The sequence below is a fragment of the Mastacembelus armatus genome, chromosome 10 (genome assembly GCF_900324485.2).
Source record: "Mastacembelus armatus chromosome 10, fMasArm1.2, whole genome shotgun sequence".
Taxonomy (NCBI): domain Eukaryota; kingdom Metazoa; phylum Chordata; class Actinopteri; order Synbranchiformes; family Mastacembelidae; genus Mastacembelus; species Mastacembelus armatus.
In genome coordinates, this window is record NC_046642.1 from 2551928 (window position 1) to 2575173 (window position 23246).

The 23246-nt window shown below is 45.5% G+C and overlaps 1 protein-coding gene across 1 annotated transcript; it reads left to right on the forward strand.

The window, feature by feature from the left end:
* Positions 1 to 1872: 1872 nt before the first annotated feature.
* Positions 1873 to 22997, forward strand: nfkb1 (nuclear factor of kappa light polypeptide gene enhancer in B-cells 1). Its single transcript, XM_026330144.1, has 24 exons — positions 1873 to 2166; positions 3586 to 3629; positions 4878 to 4956; positions 6554 to 6594; positions 8323 to 8421; positions 13432 to 13583; positions 13667 to 13830; positions 13970 to 14128; positions 15461 to 15565; positions 16989 to 17080; positions 17368 to 17506; positions 18519 to 18677; positions 18809 to 18913; positions 19052 to 19207; positions 19330 to 19450; positions 19546 to 19660; positions 19941 to 20139; positions 20297 to 20466; positions 20548 to 20650; positions 21090 to 21208; positions 21315 to 21384; positions 21501 to 21664; positions 21779 to 21905; positions 22004 to 22997. The coding sequence occupies exons 2-24, from the start codon at positions 3591 to 3593 to the stop codon at positions 22096 to 22098; spliced, it is 2772 nt and encodes a 923-aa protein (XP_026185929.1). The 5' UTR covers positions 1873 to 2166; positions 3586 to 3590; the 3' UTR covers positions 22099 to 22997.
* The last annotated feature ends 249 nt before the right edge of the window (positions 22998 to 23246 follow it).

A 23246-nucleotide genomic window follows, 5' to 3' on the forward strand; every position in this document is an offset into this window, starting at 1 on the left:
ATGTAGCGTTAGTAGTTTTCAAACTGTACTGATATGAAATACTGTCACAGCGTTTGATTACGTGCACGGTGTACTGTAGTTCTGCCTCCATGTAGAGCTGAATGTCGTGTGTTTCAGCAGCTTCGTCTCCTCTTCGCTCAGTCAGCCCACTGTCGAACCAGTTTCCTTTCCTGCTGATCGTTCTCCAGTTCCTCAGACATTGTGGCTATAAAAATCACATTATTAATGTTCTATTCAGCTTGTCGCCAACGGAGCTGTGATAAGACAGGCATCAAGATTATTCAAGATATCCCTAGAGAGATGTTAAAAACAGGTTGCAACTTTTGGGCACGGCCACAGAAACGGCTCCTGACCACCGTGACCACAGGAACATCAGGGAAGTCTAGTATAAGTAATAAAAGGTCTCCACTATACGGAAGTACCTTATATTTTCCCATCTAAAACAGCTCATTGTGTATTTTCACATATAGTACTTTGCCTTTCTGTACCAGTTGTACTGTACCTTTAAAACGTGGCTGCTCATAATTGTGTGTTTGAAAGCAGCAAAGATACAGAGTCCCCACAGTGCTTGTTAAAACCTTATTAGATTGTTGTTACTTAGTCTCTGGATGGGATTTGTGGAAAATAACAAACACTGCTTACTTTTAACGTTACGTTATGCTTCTCTGCATCCGTCGTGCCTTGTAGGGTCTGCCTCACCTGTTGTCATTAAGCCCCGCCCCTCGGAAACCAGGCCAGGTTATTGTCTGCAGGTAGAAGTCTGTGCCTCGTCTAAATGCATCGACTGCCTCAGTGTGCTGACGTCTTGTGTGTTAATGTGCGTTTCCTGCCTCTAATGTGCTAATGTGCCTCCTGAGGATCTTTTCAGTTTTCACCTGGAGCTTTCTTCAGTAGATCATAGGTTTATTTTTGCAGAACGAAGCTGTTTTTGTAGCTTTTACCTGTAAATTGCACTAATTGTTTTACAGATGCTCATAGATGTGATGTTCAGGTTATTATGGATATTGTTAATTATTATATATATAAATATATATATATAACATATAGATGCTTCTTATGTGTTTCATCTTAATAAACTAAAGACCATCTAAGACCTTATGATATTGTGATGTTATATTGTTCCTCTAATATTATTTACTTCATTCAAAGTAGTACTGCTAATGTTAACTGCCTTATATACTTCTAATTTGAAGTACTTTCTAATTTGAAGTACTGCTGGGTATCTTGTGAATTTCCCACCAGGGATCAATAAAGTTTGATGATCAGTCTGTATTTTGTTGGATCCATCTGATTCTGAAAAGGAACTAAAGTTATCAGATAAATGTAGAGCAGGAAAAAGTACAAGGTTTGACTCTGACATGTAGTGAAGTCCAAGGATGAAGTAGAACAAAGTGGAAATACTCAAGTACACATACCTAAAATAAAGTACTTCTGATTAGCAGGGGGCAAAATGCTGGTCAACAACAACCAAAGATAGGTTATGTGGACACGAGGTGTCCCTCTGTACTTCAAATACACTGTAATGAAGGTCAGTGTGCATGTGCATGAGGTACAAACATTATGGAGCAGTGAAAGAAGTACTCACATCCTTCAGTAACAGTAGTAATAACACAGAGTAAAAATACTCTGTTCCAATTAAAAGTCCTGCATTCCAAATGTTACTGCAGTAAAAGTCCAAAAGTACCACCATCTAAATGTACTTGAAGTAGCCAAAGTAAAGGTAAACATTCTGCAAAGACGCATCAGACACAGACAAAGGTAGTGCAGTAAAAACTACAAGATTGGGCTCTGAAGTGCAGTAAAGCCCAAGGATGAAGCAGCAGGACACGTGTTTCGATAAAGGCTCGGAGTGAGACCTCTGTAGCTGCTCTCTGCACGTCAGGGGGAATTTCCAGTAGGGAAGGAAACCAGCATTCAGTGAGGCTGCTGTCACCTGCGGCTCTTTGGGGACTAACTTGCTCTGATTCACTCGGATTTAAACGGTATTGTCCTTTGGCACGGTAGTAACGCGGTCTTGACCCGGCATGACGCTCTCCAGTTAAACCAGTAGCCGTAAATGGATCCTGTGGTTCAGCGCGGACATGGCGAAATGATGCGACGAAGTGAGCCGAAGTGAGGTGGACTGTCACTCATAGATCCGACTTTACACCTGAGCGAGGTCACCAGGTGAGAGCACGTTAGGTACCCCTCCTCTCTCGCGGCTAAACGAACTAACCAGGTCACAGTTTGACCCGTTAAGTTCCAACTTAGAGAGTCCTGCTTTGTTTTGTCGCTCACTTCCTTATTAGCCAGGTAACTTTCAGAACGTCACACCAAACTCCATCTTAAAAACTGCAACTTCAAGTTTTCTTTCGTGTCAGCAATGGGAAGCTTGTCCTACAGGAACAGTAAATATATTTTTTATATTCATGGTCATCGTTGGTTAATTCGGTGCGCGTATAACAAACTTGAAGTCTGTATTTTGGTCACAGATGAGACTTTTGTTGCAGCTTCACCGGCTCGGTTTCCTACTACCACCGTCCACATTTTTAGTAGCAAGACAGAGTGTCGGTGAAAGGACAGACTATATGTGAAGCTGGAACTTTTATTTAAATTTAACTTTTATGTTGATTTTGTTCTCGCCGAACACGGGGCTGGATTGTTCTGAGTGTAATTTCGATTGATTTTGTTTTGTTATTCAAGGTCTTAACGGCGAATAGTCCATTAGCGTTAAACTGGTAGATTTTTTTAATGGAGATCCGTGGTACTTTCTTCACACGGAACCAGGGCTAGCTCCAGGTTAGCTCGGACAGGTAGCGGTGTGACTCTTTCAGGCCAGTCCGTGACACGGAGCTGACAGACAGGCCTGGATGTGCGACCACCTACGGTGTGAAAGAGTCACCTGGTATTTAGGGTTCATTTTTAAAACCACTTTAACGACACAAACTAGAAAAACACTCCGGTTGTGCTAGCCGTTAGCCACTGAGCTAGCATGGTTGACACGGGCGCGTTCACGTTTGTTCGGGGCGGGAACGCGCTGTGCCAAAAAGCAACAAATGTCCGAGAAATCAATAATCAATAGTCACTAATAGATAGGAAGTCACAGAATAAATGTACTCAACTACTGTAATTATGCGAAGTTTTGAGGTATTTGTACTTCACTGGAGTATTTGTAGTATTTCTAGCAACTGTATATTTCAACTGTACTGCATTTTAACAAGAAATATTGTAGTTATTACAATTATAACACATATGTACTGTATTAGTATATTTAACATACCCTCAGTTAATCTATAGAATCATATTATTACACAAACTATAATTCCACAATTTAGTTGATATTTATTCTGAGTACTTTTACTTTTGGTTTAAGTATATTTGATGCTGATACTTTTGTATGTTTGATGCAGGACCTTTACACTCTGCTGTTTCTACTGTTACTTAACTAAAAGAGCTTCATCCACCACTTTGTGGTAATAAGTAAAAAAACATCTCAGTATTTTAGGCCAAATGTTCAGTGTTGTGTCATTTCAATTAGGGAAAGTAGTAAATGTTTGGTTTCTATTGTTGAATCTGTTCATAACCGAAGTGTTGTGTTGTCGGCAGGCACCATGGCTGGAGACGAGCACTACCTTCACCCTGCCAACCAGGTAAACTCACCTGACTGTGTTTCCATCAGGACACAGGTATTGAAGCTGTGTCTCGTTGACAGACAGTCGCTGTGAAAACTTGTCTCAGCTTCTGTTCAGACACTTTCAGTGATAAGAGAGAAATCAGAATCACCACCTGTGACAAACACCTGCTAGCTGTGGCAGCTAACATGCTAAGGCTAAAGGAGGCTGCAGACGGCGTTAGTTGGAGGGAGGTGTGTGCAGAAACATCAGCTGACAGCACACGGTGAATGTCGGCGTCCCAAACTAACAGCGGTGGAAAACCACCCCAGCTTCATCACGTCCAGCTGATTGTGGAGAGGCACCTTAGCATTTCAGTGGGTGTTAACGCAGCAGGAGGTTGCAGAGGAGCCGACGTGTACTCTCATATCAAATAAGTGTGTTCACATGCAGGAGAAACACGCTAACGTCCTGTGCACTTTTCAGACTCTTGTTCCTGCACTCAGGTGGATGCAAATGTACACAAAGCCTAATACTGTGACTTCCTCAAAGTCCACAGCAGGAACATGAGCTTGATTCTTAACCGTTGGGAAATAAAATAATCTTGGTTCAAAGGTCGAGGTACTAAACAGTAACTGTGGCAGGTGCGAAGGTTTGGACATGGGTCAGTAGTTATTACCCTGCGGCAGATGTCACAGCCTGCAGTGAAAACCCTTTTACAGCAGCTCAGAGTCTTTGTGCTGTGAGTTTTCAGCCTCTTCCTGCAGAAACACTTAGTTCGGTCCTGCACACACAGCAGCTGTAAGACCTCCTCGCGGGTTCATCGGGGCCTGTGGGGGCTGATCCCAAGTGGTTCATGGTGGATTCTCAAGTCCACTTTGGCTCATGGTCCTGGTGTAGAAACCAGATGTTTTTGTTACAGCTGGATATCAGCACTGATCTCTTGATTCAGTCTCAGTCCATAAAATCCACAATCGATTCATTTCAGCTTGACCAAGCTGTGAACACACGCTCCACTTGTTAAACTTGAGTTTTGTTTTCTTTGGTGAAAGCAAAGCACCTGAAACATGACACATCTGTGTTTTTATAGGCCTACAGGTGCAAACAGCTGCAGCACTGCTGACGGCACCATCGTTCTGCATGTGTTTGACCATTAAAACAACAGTTTAGGTTTAAGCAGTGAACATTGTTTTGGCTTTTTCTTTTTACAGTTCTTTCTCTTAGCTCCTGTTGCTCTTTACATGGTGTCGTGTTTTTAATGTCCTGACTTCATGTTCGTTCCTGCAGATTTTCGAAAATATGATGGATCCGATTTGGGACTTTCCACATCGGCCTGTGATGCCTCAGACTATGTCTCTGAGAACAGGTGAGAGTCAGACCTTCACACCCCAGCTCCATGTCTTAGTTTACCAGGTGACGACAGGTGGACGACTAGTTCCACCACCTCTGCAGAAACAGTGCAGCCCTGGTTGCTGCTTTTCTGCTCTAACTTCCTGTCTTTAAATATTATGTTGATGATTAGTTGACAATGAAGAGTTGCTGAAATAGTTACAGCTTAAAAACCGAACACTGCAGCAATGTGAATTATTATTATTATGGCTGATGGATTTTTGTTTTCAGCGATTTATTGGACAACGAACTTCTAAACACAAACCCAGAAAATCATCTTTATACTGGGATGTGTAGTTTTACAGAGTGACATACTAGAATAGATAGAATTTACAGTGAACATGTAAATATCAGCTGGTGGGCGGTAACATATAAAAATGTCTCTAAAGTGGTAAAAAGTCTCATCAGATTTTTTTAGCCTCAGATTTTCTGATGAAATGACTAATCATGTTCAGGTTGAGGATGTTACTTCTGTAATGTTGCCTTCACTTCAGTCACCTCAGTTGTGTGGTTTTGTGTTTGAGGCGATAAAGTGAGACACAAATTTAGAGGTTTTTTTTTTTTTTTCAAAGCTTGAATGACAGTGTGTATCCAAACAGCAACAACGAATAAAAGGTGCAGAGTCTTCAAAGCCACCGGGAACTTCAGCAAACATGCAGCTCGGGTTAAATCAGAAACTGAACTTTCTTTGTTTGGAAAACGAATGGCTTAAAAAAAACTTCCATGTGATGAAGGTAAAATGAAACGGGAGTTTCGTGACGTAGCGCTGTCAGTCGACTGTGGCGACTGTGGGCCAGCGCCTCTCTGCTCTCACTTCCCCGTTTGTGTCCACGCTGAGTTCAAGCGTAAAGACCTGGGGCTCCTCTTCACGTTAACATGGTCAACAGATGGTAGTAAACGTATCAGGGTCAAGGGTCACTGAGCAAACACATCTACTGTCCAGGTAATAAAAGCTTAAACATCAAGGTTTAGGATTTCAGTCAGAAAATAACAAGTTGAAGTGACATTTCATATTTGAAAGTTTTATTTATATTCAGTTCATCATTTTAGTTCAGCTGATCATTTCATATTGAAATTAAAGGCCAAATACCTTAATATTTGTCCATGTTGTGCCATAGACACAGAAAAATGTCTTAAATCTGAGTGTTTAGGACATTTACTCGTCTTTTGCCACAAATAACAAGAACACTTAGCTGCTCTCTGAGCTGTCGGCTGTTTGCCACAGACTTCTTCACTGCTCAGGTGTCGATACAGAGTTCAGGCCCTCAGTCACGTAAAAACCCAAACCAGCTCCAGATGTTGCTCAGAGAAGCTGAGCAGTGGAAACAGATCAGAGATCAGTTGAGTCTTTCTTCCTTCAAACACTGTAAACAGTGTCGGCCGTTCTCAGCTCCTGGAGCTGGTTTTTGGAAAAAGACGGGGCCTCCCATTGTTGGTGAGGAAGAACCATGTGAGCCAGGTCAGCGGTGTGGCTCCCTGCTGGGTTTTTAATAGTTTTTGGACAACAGTGGAGGTCTACGGCTCAGACCTCCTGCCAATCATCATGCGCTGACTGTGTCTCTCTGTGTTTTCAGTGGACGGACCCTACCTGCAGATTCTGGAGCAGCCCAAACAGGTAAAACTCACCTGTCACTGTTTACATTCTCAGATCAGAATAAAACCAACTCGCCTGTTTTCTAATCAAACAAATAACCTTACAGGGTTTTACTGATCACAGATCAATCATTAGTGATACAGGAGAAGAAAATCATTCTTCGTAAACATGCAGTAAAGGAAACATCACACACGCACATTCAGTTTTCTTTTCCTATTATGGTAAATGTTTTAATATTATGCTGACGAGCTGTGTCTGGTTTTAATTTAGATTGAAGAGAAATATCATTTTAGAATCATCCTCATTATTTTCCTGCCAAACACAGACAGACTGAAGCAGAGTTGACAAATTAAAGAACTGACTTAGACCAAACTTTACTGACGTTCACTGTGGCAGCGGAGCTGGATGAGTCTGGTGGAGAATGAGCTCTACAGTCCGTTGAAGTATGTGTGAAGGATTGTCCATGATGGAGAGCACCGTCAGCTCGTTGCTTTACCTTTCTTAACCACAGGTGTGACTCAGCGTGTCAGCCCGTCTCGTTGATGTTGACGTAAGCCTCCGTTACTTGCCCAGCCCTTTCTGCCCTTCGGGAGAACTGATGGAAACTGACTCATCTGTTTCTTTTGAACTTCGAATTTAATTCAGCTGTATTTTCCATCACATTAGAAATAGATGTGTAGTCCCGGTTTTAGCAGGTGGTGACGACAAAACTTTCACATCATCTTCTCGTTAGTTTTCATGTTGTTTTTTTTGTTGTTTTTTTTTACAGCTGTGTGCAGCTGTGGCAAGTTACTGTACAGATTCAGCTTTTTCCTCTGTGAAAATTTAAATCCAACCCCTGCAGCAAACAGATAAAATTAGCCTGTTTTCAAATGGCAAGAAGAGTCTTTCTGTTCTGGATTAATGAGTTTTCAGCCTCTTTGAGCAGGTTCCCCCCTGCATTAAAGGGTAACAGTGCATTAACCGAGAAGGACTCGTTTCAGTGCCTGAGACCTAAATCACTAAATCGGCTACATGTACACAGTAATTGCCCTCCTGCACACTTCTGTGCAGATGCAGAGGATGAAGCAATGAAACAAGATGCGGAAGAAGGTGAAAGGTCGTATGGCACAGCTGTACGGTCTAACACGTTTCCTGACATGTGTGTTCTCGTGCATGAAACAAAGGAAACAGGCATCTGTTAAAGCACCAGGTCCACAGCAGCTTTAAAGCATCGATAACTGTGGTGTCCTCAGCTTAAAGTGTAGGAATCCAGAACCTGGCTTAGTTCGGTGTAGGATCTGGTACCTGGGTCTGATTTGGTTCTGATTTGAAGTTGATTAAAGTCCCTGGCTTAGGCTTAGTTCATGGCCATGGATCTTAACGAATTTAAGATACACGGCCAAACTAAGCCTTTAGGACCAGAGAATCTCATGGGTGAAGGTTCTTGTAGAATCCACCGTGTCAGAGTCCGAGCTGCTGTCATTGCTGATCAGCCAGGAAGGACCAGAGCTCGACCTTGGCCTCCTGCCGCTGCAGCACCGTGTCCTGTGGGCCCTGCAGCAGCAACAAGCAGCTCATCTTCAGCACAGACTCTCAGGCTCATCTTCAGACAGGACTCTGTGTCGGCTGTCTGGTAGTTTGGTCCTTAGAAAAAGAAAAAGCTGCCCCCTTAAATGCCACGTTATATTTCAAGCATACTGGTCTGTGCTGCTCCAGTGGGCGACATGTTTCCAACTTTATCTTTTAACTTCTGTTTCTGTTTTCCAGCGTGGGTTCAGGTTCAGGTACGGCTGTGAAGGTCCGTCTCACGGAGGTCTGCCCGGAGCCTCCAGCGAGAAGAACCGCAAAACCTACCCCACCATTAAGGTAACACTTCCTGTGTGACACTGACACACTCTGCTGCTTCCTGCCCCTCGAACCTCAGCGCTGACCCGTCAGCTGCAGACTGTTCTGTGCTGTGTGACTCTGATCAGCTCCCACACAGAGTTTTCATTCCATTAACTAACAGGCTGATTTACCTGTTGGGCGTTGAAGAACTGGACAGACAGAGAGTGACATTTAAACGTCATTCCAGTGTTAAATAATGAGGCTAAAAATACAGTCCAGGAAGTGATGAAAGCCATCCATGCAGAAGAACAAGAGGCGTGAACACAGAGTGCGGTTGGCTTCTGTCTGTAGCTACAAGGAGGAAACACAACACTGAGCTTCCTGCAGTGAGGAGCTCTGAGCTGAGTCTGTGCTGGTGAGGTGATTTCTGCACTTCGAAATCATTTTCCTGAACAGGTTTTGCTCAGAGGTTGAGATTGAAAGTGTAAACAGACACAGATTGAACATTAAGGAATCACAGTTGACTGAGATGTGGCCTGAGCCGAGAGCAAAGAGCTGCCACACACTCAGCCCGACTGTGTTTATCAGACCTCTGAAAGCTGCACAGCTCTGGGACGCCACATCTGAACATTTGCTAAGAGGCTGCAGCACCTGTTCTGTTTCTGTCATGACTGGGAGAAGACTGAGCAAGTGTTTTGGTTTCTGTGTCTTCCATCACTGCTTGTTTGGTCGGTCTTACTGAGTCCAAATCTCCCATCCAGAGCCTGACGGCACTAGTTAATGTGGTGTCCTCAGCGTAATGTGTGTGTGGATCCAGAACCTGGTTCATCTTATGGGTCTGTGCCGTAGACCTCCACTGTTGTCCAAAAAACTATTAAAAACACAGCAGGGAGCCACACCGCTGACCTGGCTCGCATGGTTCTTCCTCAGCAAACTGACAGATGTGTCACACAACAAGTGTTTGACTCTGCTCTGTAGCATCATCACTACAGGTTTGACCAACGCGGGTCTGTGGGCAAAAATTCAGCTACTTTCTGGTTTGACGGTGAGGATTTTTGTCTGCAGGGCGTCTGTGTTTCCTGCCTGATGTGAGTGCAGCTCTCTGAGGTTGTCGCTGTTACACAGCAGCTAAAATTTCTTGTCATGTTGTTGCTCTTGGTGTTTTCTTTGGAGTCTGAAGCTGCCACATGTTCCAACCAAACCAGAGGAGACGGGAAATCCCCAGATATCTGCGTCTGTCTGACTGTGTGTCTGACTTCACTGCACTTTACTCTAAAAAATACATAGAAAGGTTCATTAACAGGAATATTCATTTTAGACAGACTCCAACAAACGTTCATCCATTTCAAAATAAACATCTGTATGAAAATCATAACAAAGTAAAATATTATACTTTTATTTTGGAAAAAATATGTATTGACAACTATCTAACAAAGCTTTCACTGCATAAATACGTAAAATGGGATTAAGATGAAACTAGATTTTAGACCCAACAATCCTCCAATATTCTGACAGATAATTTTCTTTCAGCCATTTTACAGACAAAAGTGTCTTAAAAAGGCAAAAATGAGCCTTTTTAGTTTTTCGTTTTGTTTAGAAGCCACATTTTGAGAAGACGTGGGATGAGGAAAAGTTTATTTGAGCTGGAATCGGTTGTGATTTCTCTGATGAGGCGGATCCCCCATCGGACAGATCGGCAGTCTATCACCAGGCTGAGACACTGAGACAGACAGACACTCACATTCACACCTACAGACAATTTAGAGTCACCAACCAACCCAACCTGCATGTGTTTGGACTGTGGGAGGAGAAAATCCACACAGACTCCACATGGTAAAACATGTCGACGCTGAATCTGTGTCCAAATTGGGGAAAAAAAAAATCCAATTAAATGAAAACCGTCTTTTTTTGGGCATGTGGAGAGAAATAAATGTGGAAATGAAGCAGCGATGAGCTCAGAACAAAGCGAAGAGTGTTGGCTCTGTGGGTCGGAGGGCTGGATGAGTGTGTGCATGTTGTTGACAGTGTGTTTGCATGTTGAGGCTGCAGACTGGGAAAACCCCTACTGGGGTTCTGCTGCGACCAGTGGGAAGATGATGATGATGATTATGATGGGTTTGACTCACTGACCTTGTCTGTGAGGATATCTTTATCAGAAATGTGTGATTAATGCCTTATTGGTAAATCTTCAGATTGATAATTGGTGCTGGTAATGGCATCACAGGCCCCAGACTGTGGGTTTGTCTAGTTCTTTAACTCTCGTCACATAACGAGGAAACAGACGGATCATTTGCCATAAAACGGCGACTTCTGGCCCAGACCCCTTTACCCTGAATTCTTGGATTGTTCTTCTAAATGTAAAGACTGAACTATTTCATGAAATGAATATTGATCAGAGTATTGGTGTTTTTTATTGGTTTCTGAGCATGTAGTTTTATCTGTGAGCACAGGACAGAGATCTTCTTCTTCTGAGCTGCAGATTTTTCCAGAAGCTGAGAGCGTGTAGTCATTTTCCTGCTCTTATGGTCCATTAAATTAATGTCCTCGTTGTGTTGGTGCGGACTTGAACCTATTTTCTGTCAGTGAAATAATAAATTCATGGCTCTGAGCAGACTCAGCACAGGACAGCGTGTCTCTGCAGAAACAGGTTTTGGGTTCAAGATGTTTCTGAAGGATCTCCTGCTGGTCCAGGCCTGTCCAGGTTTCTACCACCTGCTGTCGCACACACACACACGCACACACCTCCACTGTGTTTCACGTCTGTTGGGAATTTCCTCCCCATGACACCCACGTGTAATTACAAGGAAGTGGAGCTGCGTCACAAACAGGAAAGGTGTTGAGTTTCAGCTCAGAGATGAAAGCTATTGACATCCAGAGGTGTAATATCTGTGTTTGCGCCCACTCTGGCCCAGAAATACTGACACGCTTCGCCCTGTGTTCCCCGTCCTACTTCGCCTTCGTGTACTTCTTTGTCAGACTGCCGGCCACCGACCGCTGACGAAAATGTCTTCGGTACAGAATAAACATCTTCTGCTGCTTAAACTCAGGCCGGTGATTCATGCTCATTATCTCTGGCAGCTTCTGTCTTTGTCCAGACACCAACAGGATTCAGTTTCCTGTCACACAAGCAGAAGAAGAAGTACTTGAGTATCGACCCTGGTGCCCCGGTGTTACAGCTGTAACACACACCTGCAGAAAACTGTATGTCTCCGGTCTGCACGAGGTCTTTCAGCGTGTGTGTCTGTGTGTTGGAGTTTGGCTCCATCAGAAGCTTCTCCATAAATGTCCAAGAAATGTGAAGCGTCCTGGTCTCTCCACTGCCCCCCCTCCTCCATGTTGATGGTTCCCACACTAAAGGATGACGACAGGTGACATGTGTTAAAACAACCACATGGATTCTGATCTGACAGTTCTGACGCCGCTTGCACACTCACAGATCAGATAGGAATCGGATCTAGGACCACATATGCAGATGGCCCAGATCTGATCTGAGAACTGATGTGGTTTTGGTCGCATCAGGTCTGAGGGAAAACGTTTGCTGTGACAGGGTCTGATCGGTAGAAGTGAAAAAGCGAGGCCCAGGTTGACAGAAAAAGCTAAACTGGCTATAAATAACTGTCAGATCTGACAACACCAAGTAACATCTGTATGAATTCCCCATCTGTATTCCTGGTGCTTTCAAAGCTCAGTTAAATGCAGCAAACTGAACATCGTCTTAAATGGAGCAAACCCACACAAAACCTTCAGACCATGTGGACTGTGGTTTGAGGGACCTTAAATCCATCACCATTGCCCCTTTTTCATTGCTGCAGCTTGACGCCCGAGTCTGAAAACACAGATACCAGCGCTGAATTCGACAGGTATTTAGTGTGAACGTGTTTTCAGCCAGGAAACCATCAAACACTGATGCTCGCTGTGTTTCTAGGAACTGGGTTTGCCTGCCGGCGAGCTTCGATTGGCCGACAGAACCGGGAAGAGGAAGTGGGCTTGTGTTTATTTATTGCGGCGGTTGCAACGTTCCTGCAGGCAGATACCTGCAGTGGCATGATTTACTTACACACACACACACACACACACACACAGAGAGTAGAAACAGGAACAGTGTTTTCTACATCAGGTTTCCTTTATGTAAAACAGCTCAGTAACAATCCAGTTGTGATCAGATAACATGGAGATGACGACGTTAAACAAACAGCAGAAGAAGTGAGAATCTTCCTGTTGTAGCTGCATCTTCAACTGCAAGAAAACAGCAGGAAGGTTTTGGTTTGGAGCCAACTTCCTCATTGAGCTTCAGCCTCTTCTGCTAAATAAGCAGATCATGAACAATCTCTGTCATCACTGACTGACACAAATTCATTGGGAAATGACTGTGAGATGCATTTTTAAGTTGGAGTTGTGTAATATCTGTTTCTGGCTTCTGTAGTGTTCCATGTGTGGTTTCACGCCCTGTGTACATTTCATTTGGTCGTGACTGTTTGGGGAAAGGCCTGTAGGTCGAGCTGCAGGGTGTTGGTGTGATGGGAGGGCGCAGTGACTCATCTGTGCCAGGAGAAAGTGTTTCTGAACCGCAGCAGAGAAACCGTGAAGGACACAAAAGGTCCAAATGCATGAGATCAGCCCTGCTCTGGTGTCAGTGAGTCATCTGTGGAGCTGTGAGTGAGTTCAGAAACCACAGCCTGTCCAATCTCACCTCTGATCTGAGCTTTCAGCCTCCTGCGCCTTCAAATAGCTTCGACTTTTGTATGATCCAGGTTTGTTTGCACGCAGGATGTGTCTCGGGCTTTTTACCAGATTGGATGTGAAAATTATTATTGTGTTGTTTTTCCTTCAGTCTCTTTGTGTGAACAAGGTTTAAAGTGATGAACTTGCATCAGTTGAATTGCTTCATTGCTTCATGTCCATCTCACCCGATCGCTGTTAAACATTTCGTCACGGTTATTTTTAAAGGTTATACTTGAGTATTTTCACTGATGAAGTAATGTCACACTGGACCCAGGTCTGCTGAGTGAGCTGCTGCCAATGGAAATGATTATTGTGTGTTTGTTTCAGATCTGTAACTACCAGGGTCAGGCCCGTGTCGTGGTCCAGCTGGTGACGGCCATGACCCCTGTCCCTCAGCTTCATGCTCACAGTCTGGTGGGAAAACAGTGCGACAAAGGGATCTGCATCGCAGACATTCAGCCCAAAGACTCCAGTATCAGGTGTGCAGACACACAGTGAAGTACAGTGGACACAGTAGAACCAGTAGAACCTGTGTGAGACTTGGGTGTGCTTGTTTCTTCAGCTTTCCCAACCTGGGGATCCTCCATGTGACAAAGAAGAATGTGGCCAAGACCCTGGAGGAGAGGATGGTGGAGGCCTTTAGGCTGGGCTACAACTGCGGCGTCTGCATCCACCCCGAAATCGACGCACTGCAGGGGGAGGTCCGAATGCCCCGAGACCCAACAGGTCAGTGTGCCAGGTCCTCCACACTGAGGACATGAAGACATTTGGAAAGCTTTTACAAACGAATGTAATGGAAATGTTTTAGAGGGCCCGTGTTAGGATTAGTGCACGTGTCAGTGATGTCCTGGTGCTTCCTCCTCAGAGCACCAGCGCAGTATGATCAGCAGCGCCGCCTCTCAGCAGGCCAAAGAAATGGACCTCAGCGTGGTGCGGCTCATGTTCACGGCGTTCCTGCCCGACAGCGACGGAGGTTTTTCCAGACGACTTGAACCCGTCGTGTCTGAACCGATCTACGACAGCAGTGAGTGTGCACACACCTGTCCGACTGTCCTCACTCCCCTCTGTTCCAGCCTTTCCCTTCTGACAGGAAGTACAAAGCTCTTTTTTACCAGCATTGGTTCCAGGACAGAGGGTAACACTATTCACTGCAGGGCGCCAGTGACCACGAGCTCTTGTCAATAATTCCTCTGTACACTATTGGTGTACAGATTTTGTTACCGTCTTATTTTACTGGGATACTGTGTCGCAGAGCCCAGAACAAAGCTTCTAATCTGGTCTTTGTGGTCCTGACTGTATCTTTACACTCACAGTTAGTACCTGTAAGTTTGTTTTGCAGATTCTCAATAATGTAACAGTCCTTTTTATAACTATAACTGCAGCGGTGGGTGATGTGTTTAAGTTAAAGTATAAATAAAGTTAAAGATTTGTAGTAAAAGTGTTTGTAGATTTTAGTTTAATTGAGGAAACTTGACTTCAGGTGTCAGAGTAAAGGGAAATAGTGAGAAATGATGAGGAATGAAATCACTCTGAGCCCCTTGGCAGTTTCTGTGTCGAGCTGTTGGCACTGACTCTGAGGATTAGTGTGAAGTGCTGTCAGTTTCATTTCCCTCTTCCTGCTGGTTTGTTTCCATGCGCTGCAGCTTCCTCTCACAGGACTGAAACAGGCTCAGAGTTGATCGCTGCAGGATCAGTTCAGTTTGGTGACACAAATGTCACGAGTCAGACTCCAGGACTTTTCTGCCTCGGCAGGATTTCAGCGCTTTTTAAACAGGAAAACCAGATAAACAAAGCACCTAAAGAGCAGGATAAATATGTGACGCTCCAGAACAAAACCACAGAGGAGGGGCTGCTCCGCCACAGTCTGGCTTCGATCGCCCCCTGGTTCCATGGAGCAGGACGTGACAGAGCTGGAAGTCAGGATATAGAAATGTTTTATATGTCTCAGGCCGAGGCAGTCACAGTCCTGTAATGAGACTGAAAGACCACAGCAGTTTTTAAATTTCTCTCTTTTTCAAGCCAATGTGCAATTGTTTCATGTGTTTTTTGACTCTGTACATTCATTTGTAGTCATTTTGTGTCTTTGTGGTTGTTCTGAGTCTTTGTGTCTCTTGACAGTCACTATTTCTTCTTATTTTGCGTGTATGGAGTAGTCACCTGATTAACTTTGCAACAGTTGATAACAGTCACTTCAAACACAGGCTCTGGACCAGGGGGCCCCATGAAACATTGGCCCCAGTGGTCTGGTTCTGTGGTCCACCCATGGGTGTGTGTGACAGCAGGCGTTTGCTTTGGATCTGAACTGTCTGCCGTCTCCACCAACTCACCTGCTGTCTCCCTGTCTGTCTGTCCTCAGAGGCTCCGAACGCCTCCAACCTGAAGATCGTGAGGATGGATCGAACTGCCGGCTGCGTGACCGGAGGAGAGGAGGTCTACCTGCTCTGTGACAAAGTCCAGAAAGGTGAGCCGGGGGAAGCGTCTCATAAAAAGTACCTGTGTGTTAGCACTGCTTTCCCCTGTCGGGCCTGTAAAGTCACGGTTTCTGCAGCTCGGACATTAACAGGGTTTCTCTTTGACCAGTCAGGTGAGACTGAGTCCACTTTTGATTTCAGCAGTGAGTTGTAAAAGGTTAGACCCAGCACAGAAACATGAATGAGTTTTAATCTGTCCCAGTGACGGCTACTTAACACACTCCACCTGCACGTTTCTCTAAATCAGACGACCTCAGACGCACCTGCAGGTGCACACAGAATAAATAAAACCAACACAGGTATTTGCACAGTTCTTGTCTCCACATGCTCAGACCAGATCACAGCAGCAGTCGCACCAGAGCTTATCACATTCAGTGGAGTCGTGTTGTGCAGGTGGGGCAGGTTTTATCAGAGCTGTCAATCACTCGGTGCAAGCAGCTCCTCTCCTCCTGCTGACGGCGCGTCAACACCTGCCCGATGTCTTTGTTCTGCAGAGTACAGTGCACCTGATTAGGTTAACGTCATTTATTAGACTATTAGCTCAAACGGTACCTTTCCATGGAAGGATCACCTGCGGCAGCTGATGTTTGAACTTTAAACAAATCTCAGACCTGATGAGCATTTGACCGGAGAAACCTCAGACATGATTTTCACTTTGCTGTTTATTTATACTCAAGTTTTTTGTGTCGTATTCGAGTCTGGAGCAGTTTTACAGACTAAAGGTCACTGGGAGTAAAAATCTGTTTTGCTAGACAAGTTGTTTTTCCTGAGGTTTTATTTAAATGTCGTGGATCTGATGTTGGAGCGAGAGGGGCTTTTTTTGTTTGTTTTTTTTTTTCCAGGTCAGAGCGTTTTAGACATTTTGTTGTGCTGGAGGAAGTCCAGCTCCATGGAAGTCCTCTCGATATGTAAATCCCTGAGAGGAGGGAGACCCATTCAGGCTGTGATGGAGGGGTCTTCATGCTGCAGGTTTTATTTGGGAATGAGTCTGAGCTGGAGGCAAGTGATGGAAGAAAAGGGTGTCAGAGTGTTTTGGTGCAGAGGGAGCTGAGCCTGAAGCTGATAAAGAACAGAAAACAGAAAAACATCAGTGATGGTGGATATTTAACGCTGGTAGTTCTCGTCTGTCAGTCGCCGTGTAAAAACTTGATAACACAGACGTAAAGTGGTGCAGTCGAGTAGTTTGACCTGCAGGCTTCATCACCACCGTTTGTCCCAGAATAACAATACTGACTCTCTGTGTCTGTGTCTGTGTCTGTGTCTGTGTCTGTGTCTGTGTCTGTGTCTGTGTCTGTGTCTGTGTCTGTGTCTGTGTCTGTGTCTGTGTCTGTGTCTGTGTCTGTGTCTGTGTCTGTGTCTGTGTCTGTGTCTGTGTCTGTGTCTGTGTCTGTGTCTGTGTCTGTGTCTGTGCAGATGACATCCAGGTTCGCTTCTATGAGGAAGACGAGTCAGGGTTGACCTGGGAGGCTCTGGGAGATTTCTCCCCCACTGACGTCCACAGACAGGTCAGTACTGAAAATGTGTGAAGTGCTGATACGTGTATCTGTGGTAACAGCAACACAACTCACACACTTTTCAGCTTCATTTGTTTTTATGATGTTGATTTAATTGTAAGTGGATAAACTGTTTATTCCTACACTCAGGGACAAACCACATTTTTAAAAAGGGACAGATCCAGGTGTGCACAGCTGGACACTGAAGCTGGAGCTGCTGTACAGTCCTGATACAGCTCTGAGAGGTTCAGTGTCTGATTTTTATGAAATCATGATGGTGACATGTTCTCTGTGCTCAGTTCGCCATCGTCTTCAAGACTCCAAAGTACCGAGACCTGAACCTGCAGAAACCGACATCTGTGTTCGTGCAGCTGAAGAGGAAATCTGACAACGAGACCAGCGAGCCCAAACCCTTCACCTACCACCCTCAGATCATAGGTAGGCCAGAAAGCTCCACCCCCACACAGGTACAGGTCTGTGATGGGGGGCACAGGTTACTGCACACATCTGAGCAGATCACATACTCTAGCTGTCACCACTAAAACTCAGCTTTAATCCCATGAGTGAAAGTGTGGGACAGATAGAGGGAGGTGCTCAGTCTGGAAGGAAGTCCTGCCTGTTTCACACAACTCTCAGTGAAAAGGTGTAAAAACACAGCGTCTCAGACTTTAATACAACAGTTAGTGCAGGTGAATACTGCCCCCTACTGTCTGCTTTTTATTTTGTACCTCGTTGACCTTCATTCATTCTTTCTTACTGGTTTAGTTGTTTTTAATTGCCCAAATTCAGATTAAAATCTCATCAGCCTCTAGAGGGTCTGATGACCTAAACTAAATCCCACCATAAGCCCTTCCTTCTTGCTCTTTGCTCCTCCCAAACTCCACTTCCCCCCAAACTCACATCAGATCCATTCAGTCCAAAGGTCCAGTCAGGACCATGCTAGGTGGCTAATGCTACCAAACCAACAGGTTAGCTTTAGATGCTAACACATCCAGAAGGAAGAAGGCCTCATGTGGATCCAATGTGAGTCCTTTGGCTGCTTTGAACACTCTCCATGTGAAAAAGCCAAAGCCATGTTAACCCTGGTTGTTGGTCTTTCTCTGTCCCACTCTCTCTGTGCTAAAGAACGCCGCCTCTTGGCTCTGGCAGCCACTGGTTCCCACTTTGAGCTGCAGAGACTCCTCCATGGCTGCTGTTGGAAACCACTGCTGGCTTCTTCTGACCTTGACCAGGTGGCAGGGGGGCTCATTGACAGAGCGGGCTTTGCTAACACAGGGTAGAGAAGCTGGAATAACAACAGAAGGGCTGTAGGTAGCAAAGAGTCCTGGGGGGGTAGTATAGCTGAGAGACACCAGGGCCTGGATCTGGGTACCTGCAGGTACCAGACTGTGGGGAACACCTCAGTTCCTGCAGCTTTAAGGGTCACACTGCTTTGGCTGTGTTTTTATAGACAAGGAGGAGGTGCAGAGGAAGAGACAGAAGACTCTGCCAAACTTCCAGGACTTCAGCGGTCACGGACGAGGAGGGGGAGGTCTGTATCGAGGAGGAGGAGGAGGAGGAGGTCCAGCAGCAGGAGGAGGTGGCCCTGGCTCTGGAGCAGGAGGGGGAGGTAAAGTTCCCACAACCCTGTACACTTCGGGAGCACAAAAACATGTGACTGGGAAAAGTGATTGATGAATTAGTTCCAGTGATTTTTGAACTAAAAGCTGATGATGTGGGTGTGTTTGATATATCCTCCAGGTTACTTCCAGGGTTTTACCACCTTTAACTATGGAGGAGGAGGTGGAGGAGGTTTCTCCACAGGATACTCAGGTGGTCTGGGAGGAGGAGGAGGCATCAGACATGGTGAGAAACAACACAGAGATGTTCACGTTTACGCCAAGTTCAGTTTACTTAAAGAAACATCGTTTAAAAGCGAAGCAATAGAAACAATAGAAAGAAAAATAAAAAGCAGCACGTGTGTCAGACAGTGTTGTGTTAAAGCCTCTCAGGGCGATGGCGGTCGGGGTGACGACAGCGGTCCAGATGACGACTCGGGGTCAGGGGCGGTGCTGCGAGCGCAAGTCCAGACAGGAGCCCTGGATGTCGGGGAGAGGGCTGAGGATGAAGGGGTCAGTGTGGAGCCAGAACCAGACAGAGGTATACATCTGCTACACGATGTGTTCATGTACACCTTTAAAATAAAAACATTCAGTTTATCCTCAAGTAAAAAGAGAAAGAAAATATTTTGATCTAGAACTTTGCTGCTTTGTGTGTTTCAGTGTGCGGTGCAGACAGCAGACAGCTGGAGGCTCTGTTTCATTACTCCATAACAGGAGATTCAGCGTACCTGCTGGCTCCACAGCGCCCCCTGATGACCGCCCAGGACGAGGACGGAGACACGTCAGTACACGCAAAACACACAACACACACTGTAAGGTGTCAAAGCTGCAGCAGTGCAGTGAGTGTCTGCTCTGTGTCCACCTGCCTCCCCTCAGTGGCCTCCACCTCGCAGTTCTCCACAGCCAGCAGGACGCGCTGAAGAGTCTGATCCAGGTTGTTTCTGCTGTGGTTGGAGAGGAAGTGCTCAACCTGAGGAACCACCTCTACCAGGTAACAAGCGCTGGAGCTCCTCCAGGTGCGGCCGCCTCGGTTCCTGTGTGTGTTTATTTGTACAGAAATAATCTCTGGGTGAAATGATAATTGATAATGACGCTGAACGAGCTGTAGCCTCCTCCTGTCCACACACCTGCTGCTCCATGGTTATATTATTACCTGTGCTTTAGCACCCCTGGGTGTCCTGTGGTTAATGGCAGTGAACAGACTCCATTGATATGAACAGGTTTTACTGGTTTAAAAGTTAAAGGAACAGGACTTTTACCATGTATCCCAGACTCCTTTGCACCTGGCGGTGATCACCCAGCAGAAGGAGGCGGTGGAGGCGCTGCTGTTGGCCGGTGCCGACCCCACTCTGACAGATCGTCATGGCAACACTGTGCTCCACCTGGCGTCCCAGCAGGAAGGAGGGATGGTCCAGTTTTTGCTGCGGCACATGGATCTGAGGGGACTTCTGGACCACACCAACACAGCAGGTTGTCACTGTCACTGCCCCCCATCATAGTATGAAATATATAAATACATATATTGTGGGAAAGATATTCAATTTTATTAAAAGGTCTGAAATTAAATTTATTACACGCTGCAGACACCGATGTTTGACAGTGTGACGTGTGTTTCCATGGTTACCAGGTCTGTGTGCGATCCACCTGGCTGTTCTGGCCAATCAGCTGTCCTCTCTCAGGGAGCTGTTGGAGGGCGGGGCTAACGTGGAGGCTCAGGAGCGCAGCTGTGGACGGACCGCCCTCCACCTCGCCACTGAGGCCGACAACGTGTCGCTGGCCGGCTGCCTGCTGCTGGAGGTACGGACACGACACCAGCTGCTCCGCTTCAGATTCAGCTGGTGCCCAGTAAATTAATGTTGTGGTGTTTCCTGTTGCCAGGGAAATGCCCAGGTGGACTCCTGCACCTTTAATGGCTCCACCCCCCTCCACATCGCTGTAGGGAGGGGCTCCATCAAGCTAACAGCTCTGCTCATGGCTGCAGGTAGGAAACGTAAAGAAATGACTCCTCAGGATGGAAAAAAACCACTAACAAAATAGAAAGACGTCTTATTCCCAAAAGCTCCCGAGGTGGAAAATCCTACAACACCCAGGATGCATTGCTCCCGGGGCATCTGAATGTCTAGTCCACAGTGGTTCAGTTTAACGCCAACTTCCTGTTGACAAGAGACGAGCTGTAATGGACGAGTGTTGGATTTTCCGCAGATCAGAAGGTTTTAGTCCTCGTGGTGTCCAGGTTGGAGCTCCACCGGGATTTCTCCAACCTGGACTCCATGATGTGTTGGTGGTTCTGTTTTCTCTATTAGAAATAAAACATCTGCTGGAAACGAGTGAAGTGAACTTATTTATTCTGTTGGCAAATGAACAATATTGTTTGGGAAGCAGTGCCACAAAAAACTCCTGTGGTAATGTTTGTGATTCAGGTGCAGACCCCCATAAGGAGAACTTTGAGCCCCTGTTCTTCAGAGAGGAGGAGGAGGAGGATGAAGATGAAGGCTACATCCCAGGAACAACTCCATTCAACATGGCCATCAGCACTGAGGTACAGCAGCTTCCCCCTGTCTTACTGAGCTGTGGACTCACAGGACAGGTTTTCCTGCTAAGATAAAGTTAACAGGATCCTTTTCTGCCTGGTCCATCCAACTCAGGTGTTGCAGCTTCTGAACGGGAAAGAATATGAACCAAAGCCCCCTAACCGAGCCTTCAGTCCTCCACCAGGTGAGTGAAAAACGCAGACTTTAAACTCCACCTGTTCAGTGGTAAAGGAACATTTCACCTGGAACCAGTCGGCAGGAAAATCCGCTGTGTCTGAACCTGTGTGTGTCTGTGTGCAGGTGACCTGGAGAGCCTGGACGTGGAGGTGAAGCAGCAGTTGTGTCGTGCTCTGGAGAGTGAAGGATGCTGGGAGAATCTGGCTCACAGTCTGGGTCTCGGGATCCTCAACACAGCGTTCAGACTGAGCCCCTCCCCTGCCAAAACTCTGCTGGACAGCTACGAGGTAAAAAAAAAAAAAAAGAGGAAACCCTTCAAAATCTGTCCCACCTCAGTTTCTCCAGCGTCTCTGGTTTTCTGAGCACAAACTGAACCTCAAAGTCCCCCTGTTCTCCTGCAGGTGTCAGGTGGGACAGTCAGGGACCTGCTGGCTGGTCTCAGGTCCGTCGGAGATTGCAAAGTGCTGAGTGTCCTGGAGGAGGCGCTGTGTCACCCCGACGCTCAGGAGACGCCCAGCAATATGACCGGTGAGCAGATCCCCTGTGCGACCTCCGACCTTTGGACAGGTAGATGTTGTAGCTGTGAACGTGGCGACAAGTCACTCAGCTGTGGTTTCTCTCTGCAGGTGAGTCTCTGTGCGCTCAGGTTCAGGATCTGAAGGTGGATTTTCAGATCGACAGCGGGGTGTGTGACAGCGGGGTGGAGCTTTCCACAGCGTAACGATCTGATTGGTTCGTCCCCAGCTGGCTTGTCACCAAAGGGACAATTCATCCATCCGAGGAAAAAACGTGCTCCTCTTCAGGACGGCTACGAGGTCTCAGCAGAAAGTTTTTAACGAATGTGTCGAACTGTTTGTTTCTTGTTTTCCAGCTCATCAGTCAAAGAAAAACTATCAATTATTTTATAGAAAGATGAGGAAAAACTGTTTCGATATTTTTTGGCCCCTGCTGCGCTCCAACACTTCACAGAATTAAATCTAGGTTTTGTTCCTTGCTCAGTGGACATGCACAGAAATTCACCCAGAATAAGGTTTTTAGCTCCCTCACCTGTGAACGCACACGTCACGTGGGTAGACACAGTATTGATCCTCATGTTTATTGACAATTTACAATCTGCTCTTCTGAACCACGTGGTCTGACGGCTGCAGGATTTGAGGATTTCAGTCCGATGAAGCTTTTGAGAGAAAACCTGCAGGGGGAACGGTGCTATTTTAACAGAAATGATTGTAAAGAGCCTTAAAGGAGCAGTTCACATGTGGTCCTTTAAGTGTGCATGTTTAAAGATTTGTTTTTTAGGTAGTGTCTTTTAATTTTATTTGCTCCGTCTCACCACTGAAAAGTGCAGTTTTAAAAAAGCAGCTACATGAATAACATGAGATAAACCTTTATTGCCCCCGAAGGGAAATTCAGGTCATTTGATTTACTGTTTTTCATTCGTCTTCATCTGACTTGAAGCGGAAAAATAGTCCAAGGCATTGTGGGAAACGTAGTCCAAAGCTGCGAGGCGTTTTTACTTCTTTCAACAGATGATATTTATATCTAGACTCTGCACTGTACAGTTCATCATGAGCTTTTAACTGGTTATTTTTTTTAATAAAATTTGTTTTTTTATATATCTCAGTCCATGTTCAGGTGATTTATCTCGATCACACCTTCTCATTTTTCATTTACATGCGATTTCACTGAGGTCGTGTTTGGTAAACAGTAGTTATTCATCAGTGTCATGATTTCTAAATGTTTGTGAGACGTTTTTAAATATATTAGTACATACTTGACAGGAGTATTTCCATTTTCTAGTACTTTATACTTCACTATACTTCTCATTGCACTGCTTGAGCCCTTTAGTTATTTACCAAATTCAGATAAATA

Coding starts and splice junctions, on each gene's coding strand:
- nfkb1 (XM_026330144.1), top strand. CDS start 3,591: ATGGCTGGAGACGAGCACTACCTTCACCCTGCCAACCAG. Junction 17,507..18,518: donor CTACCACCCTCAGATCATAG/GTAGGCCAGAAA, acceptor GTGTTTTTATAG/ACAAGGAGGAGGTGCAGAGG. Junction 20,651..21,089: donor AGCTCTGCTCATGGCTGCAG/GTAGGAAACGTA, acceptor TTTGTGATTCAG/GTGCAGACCCCCATAAGGAG.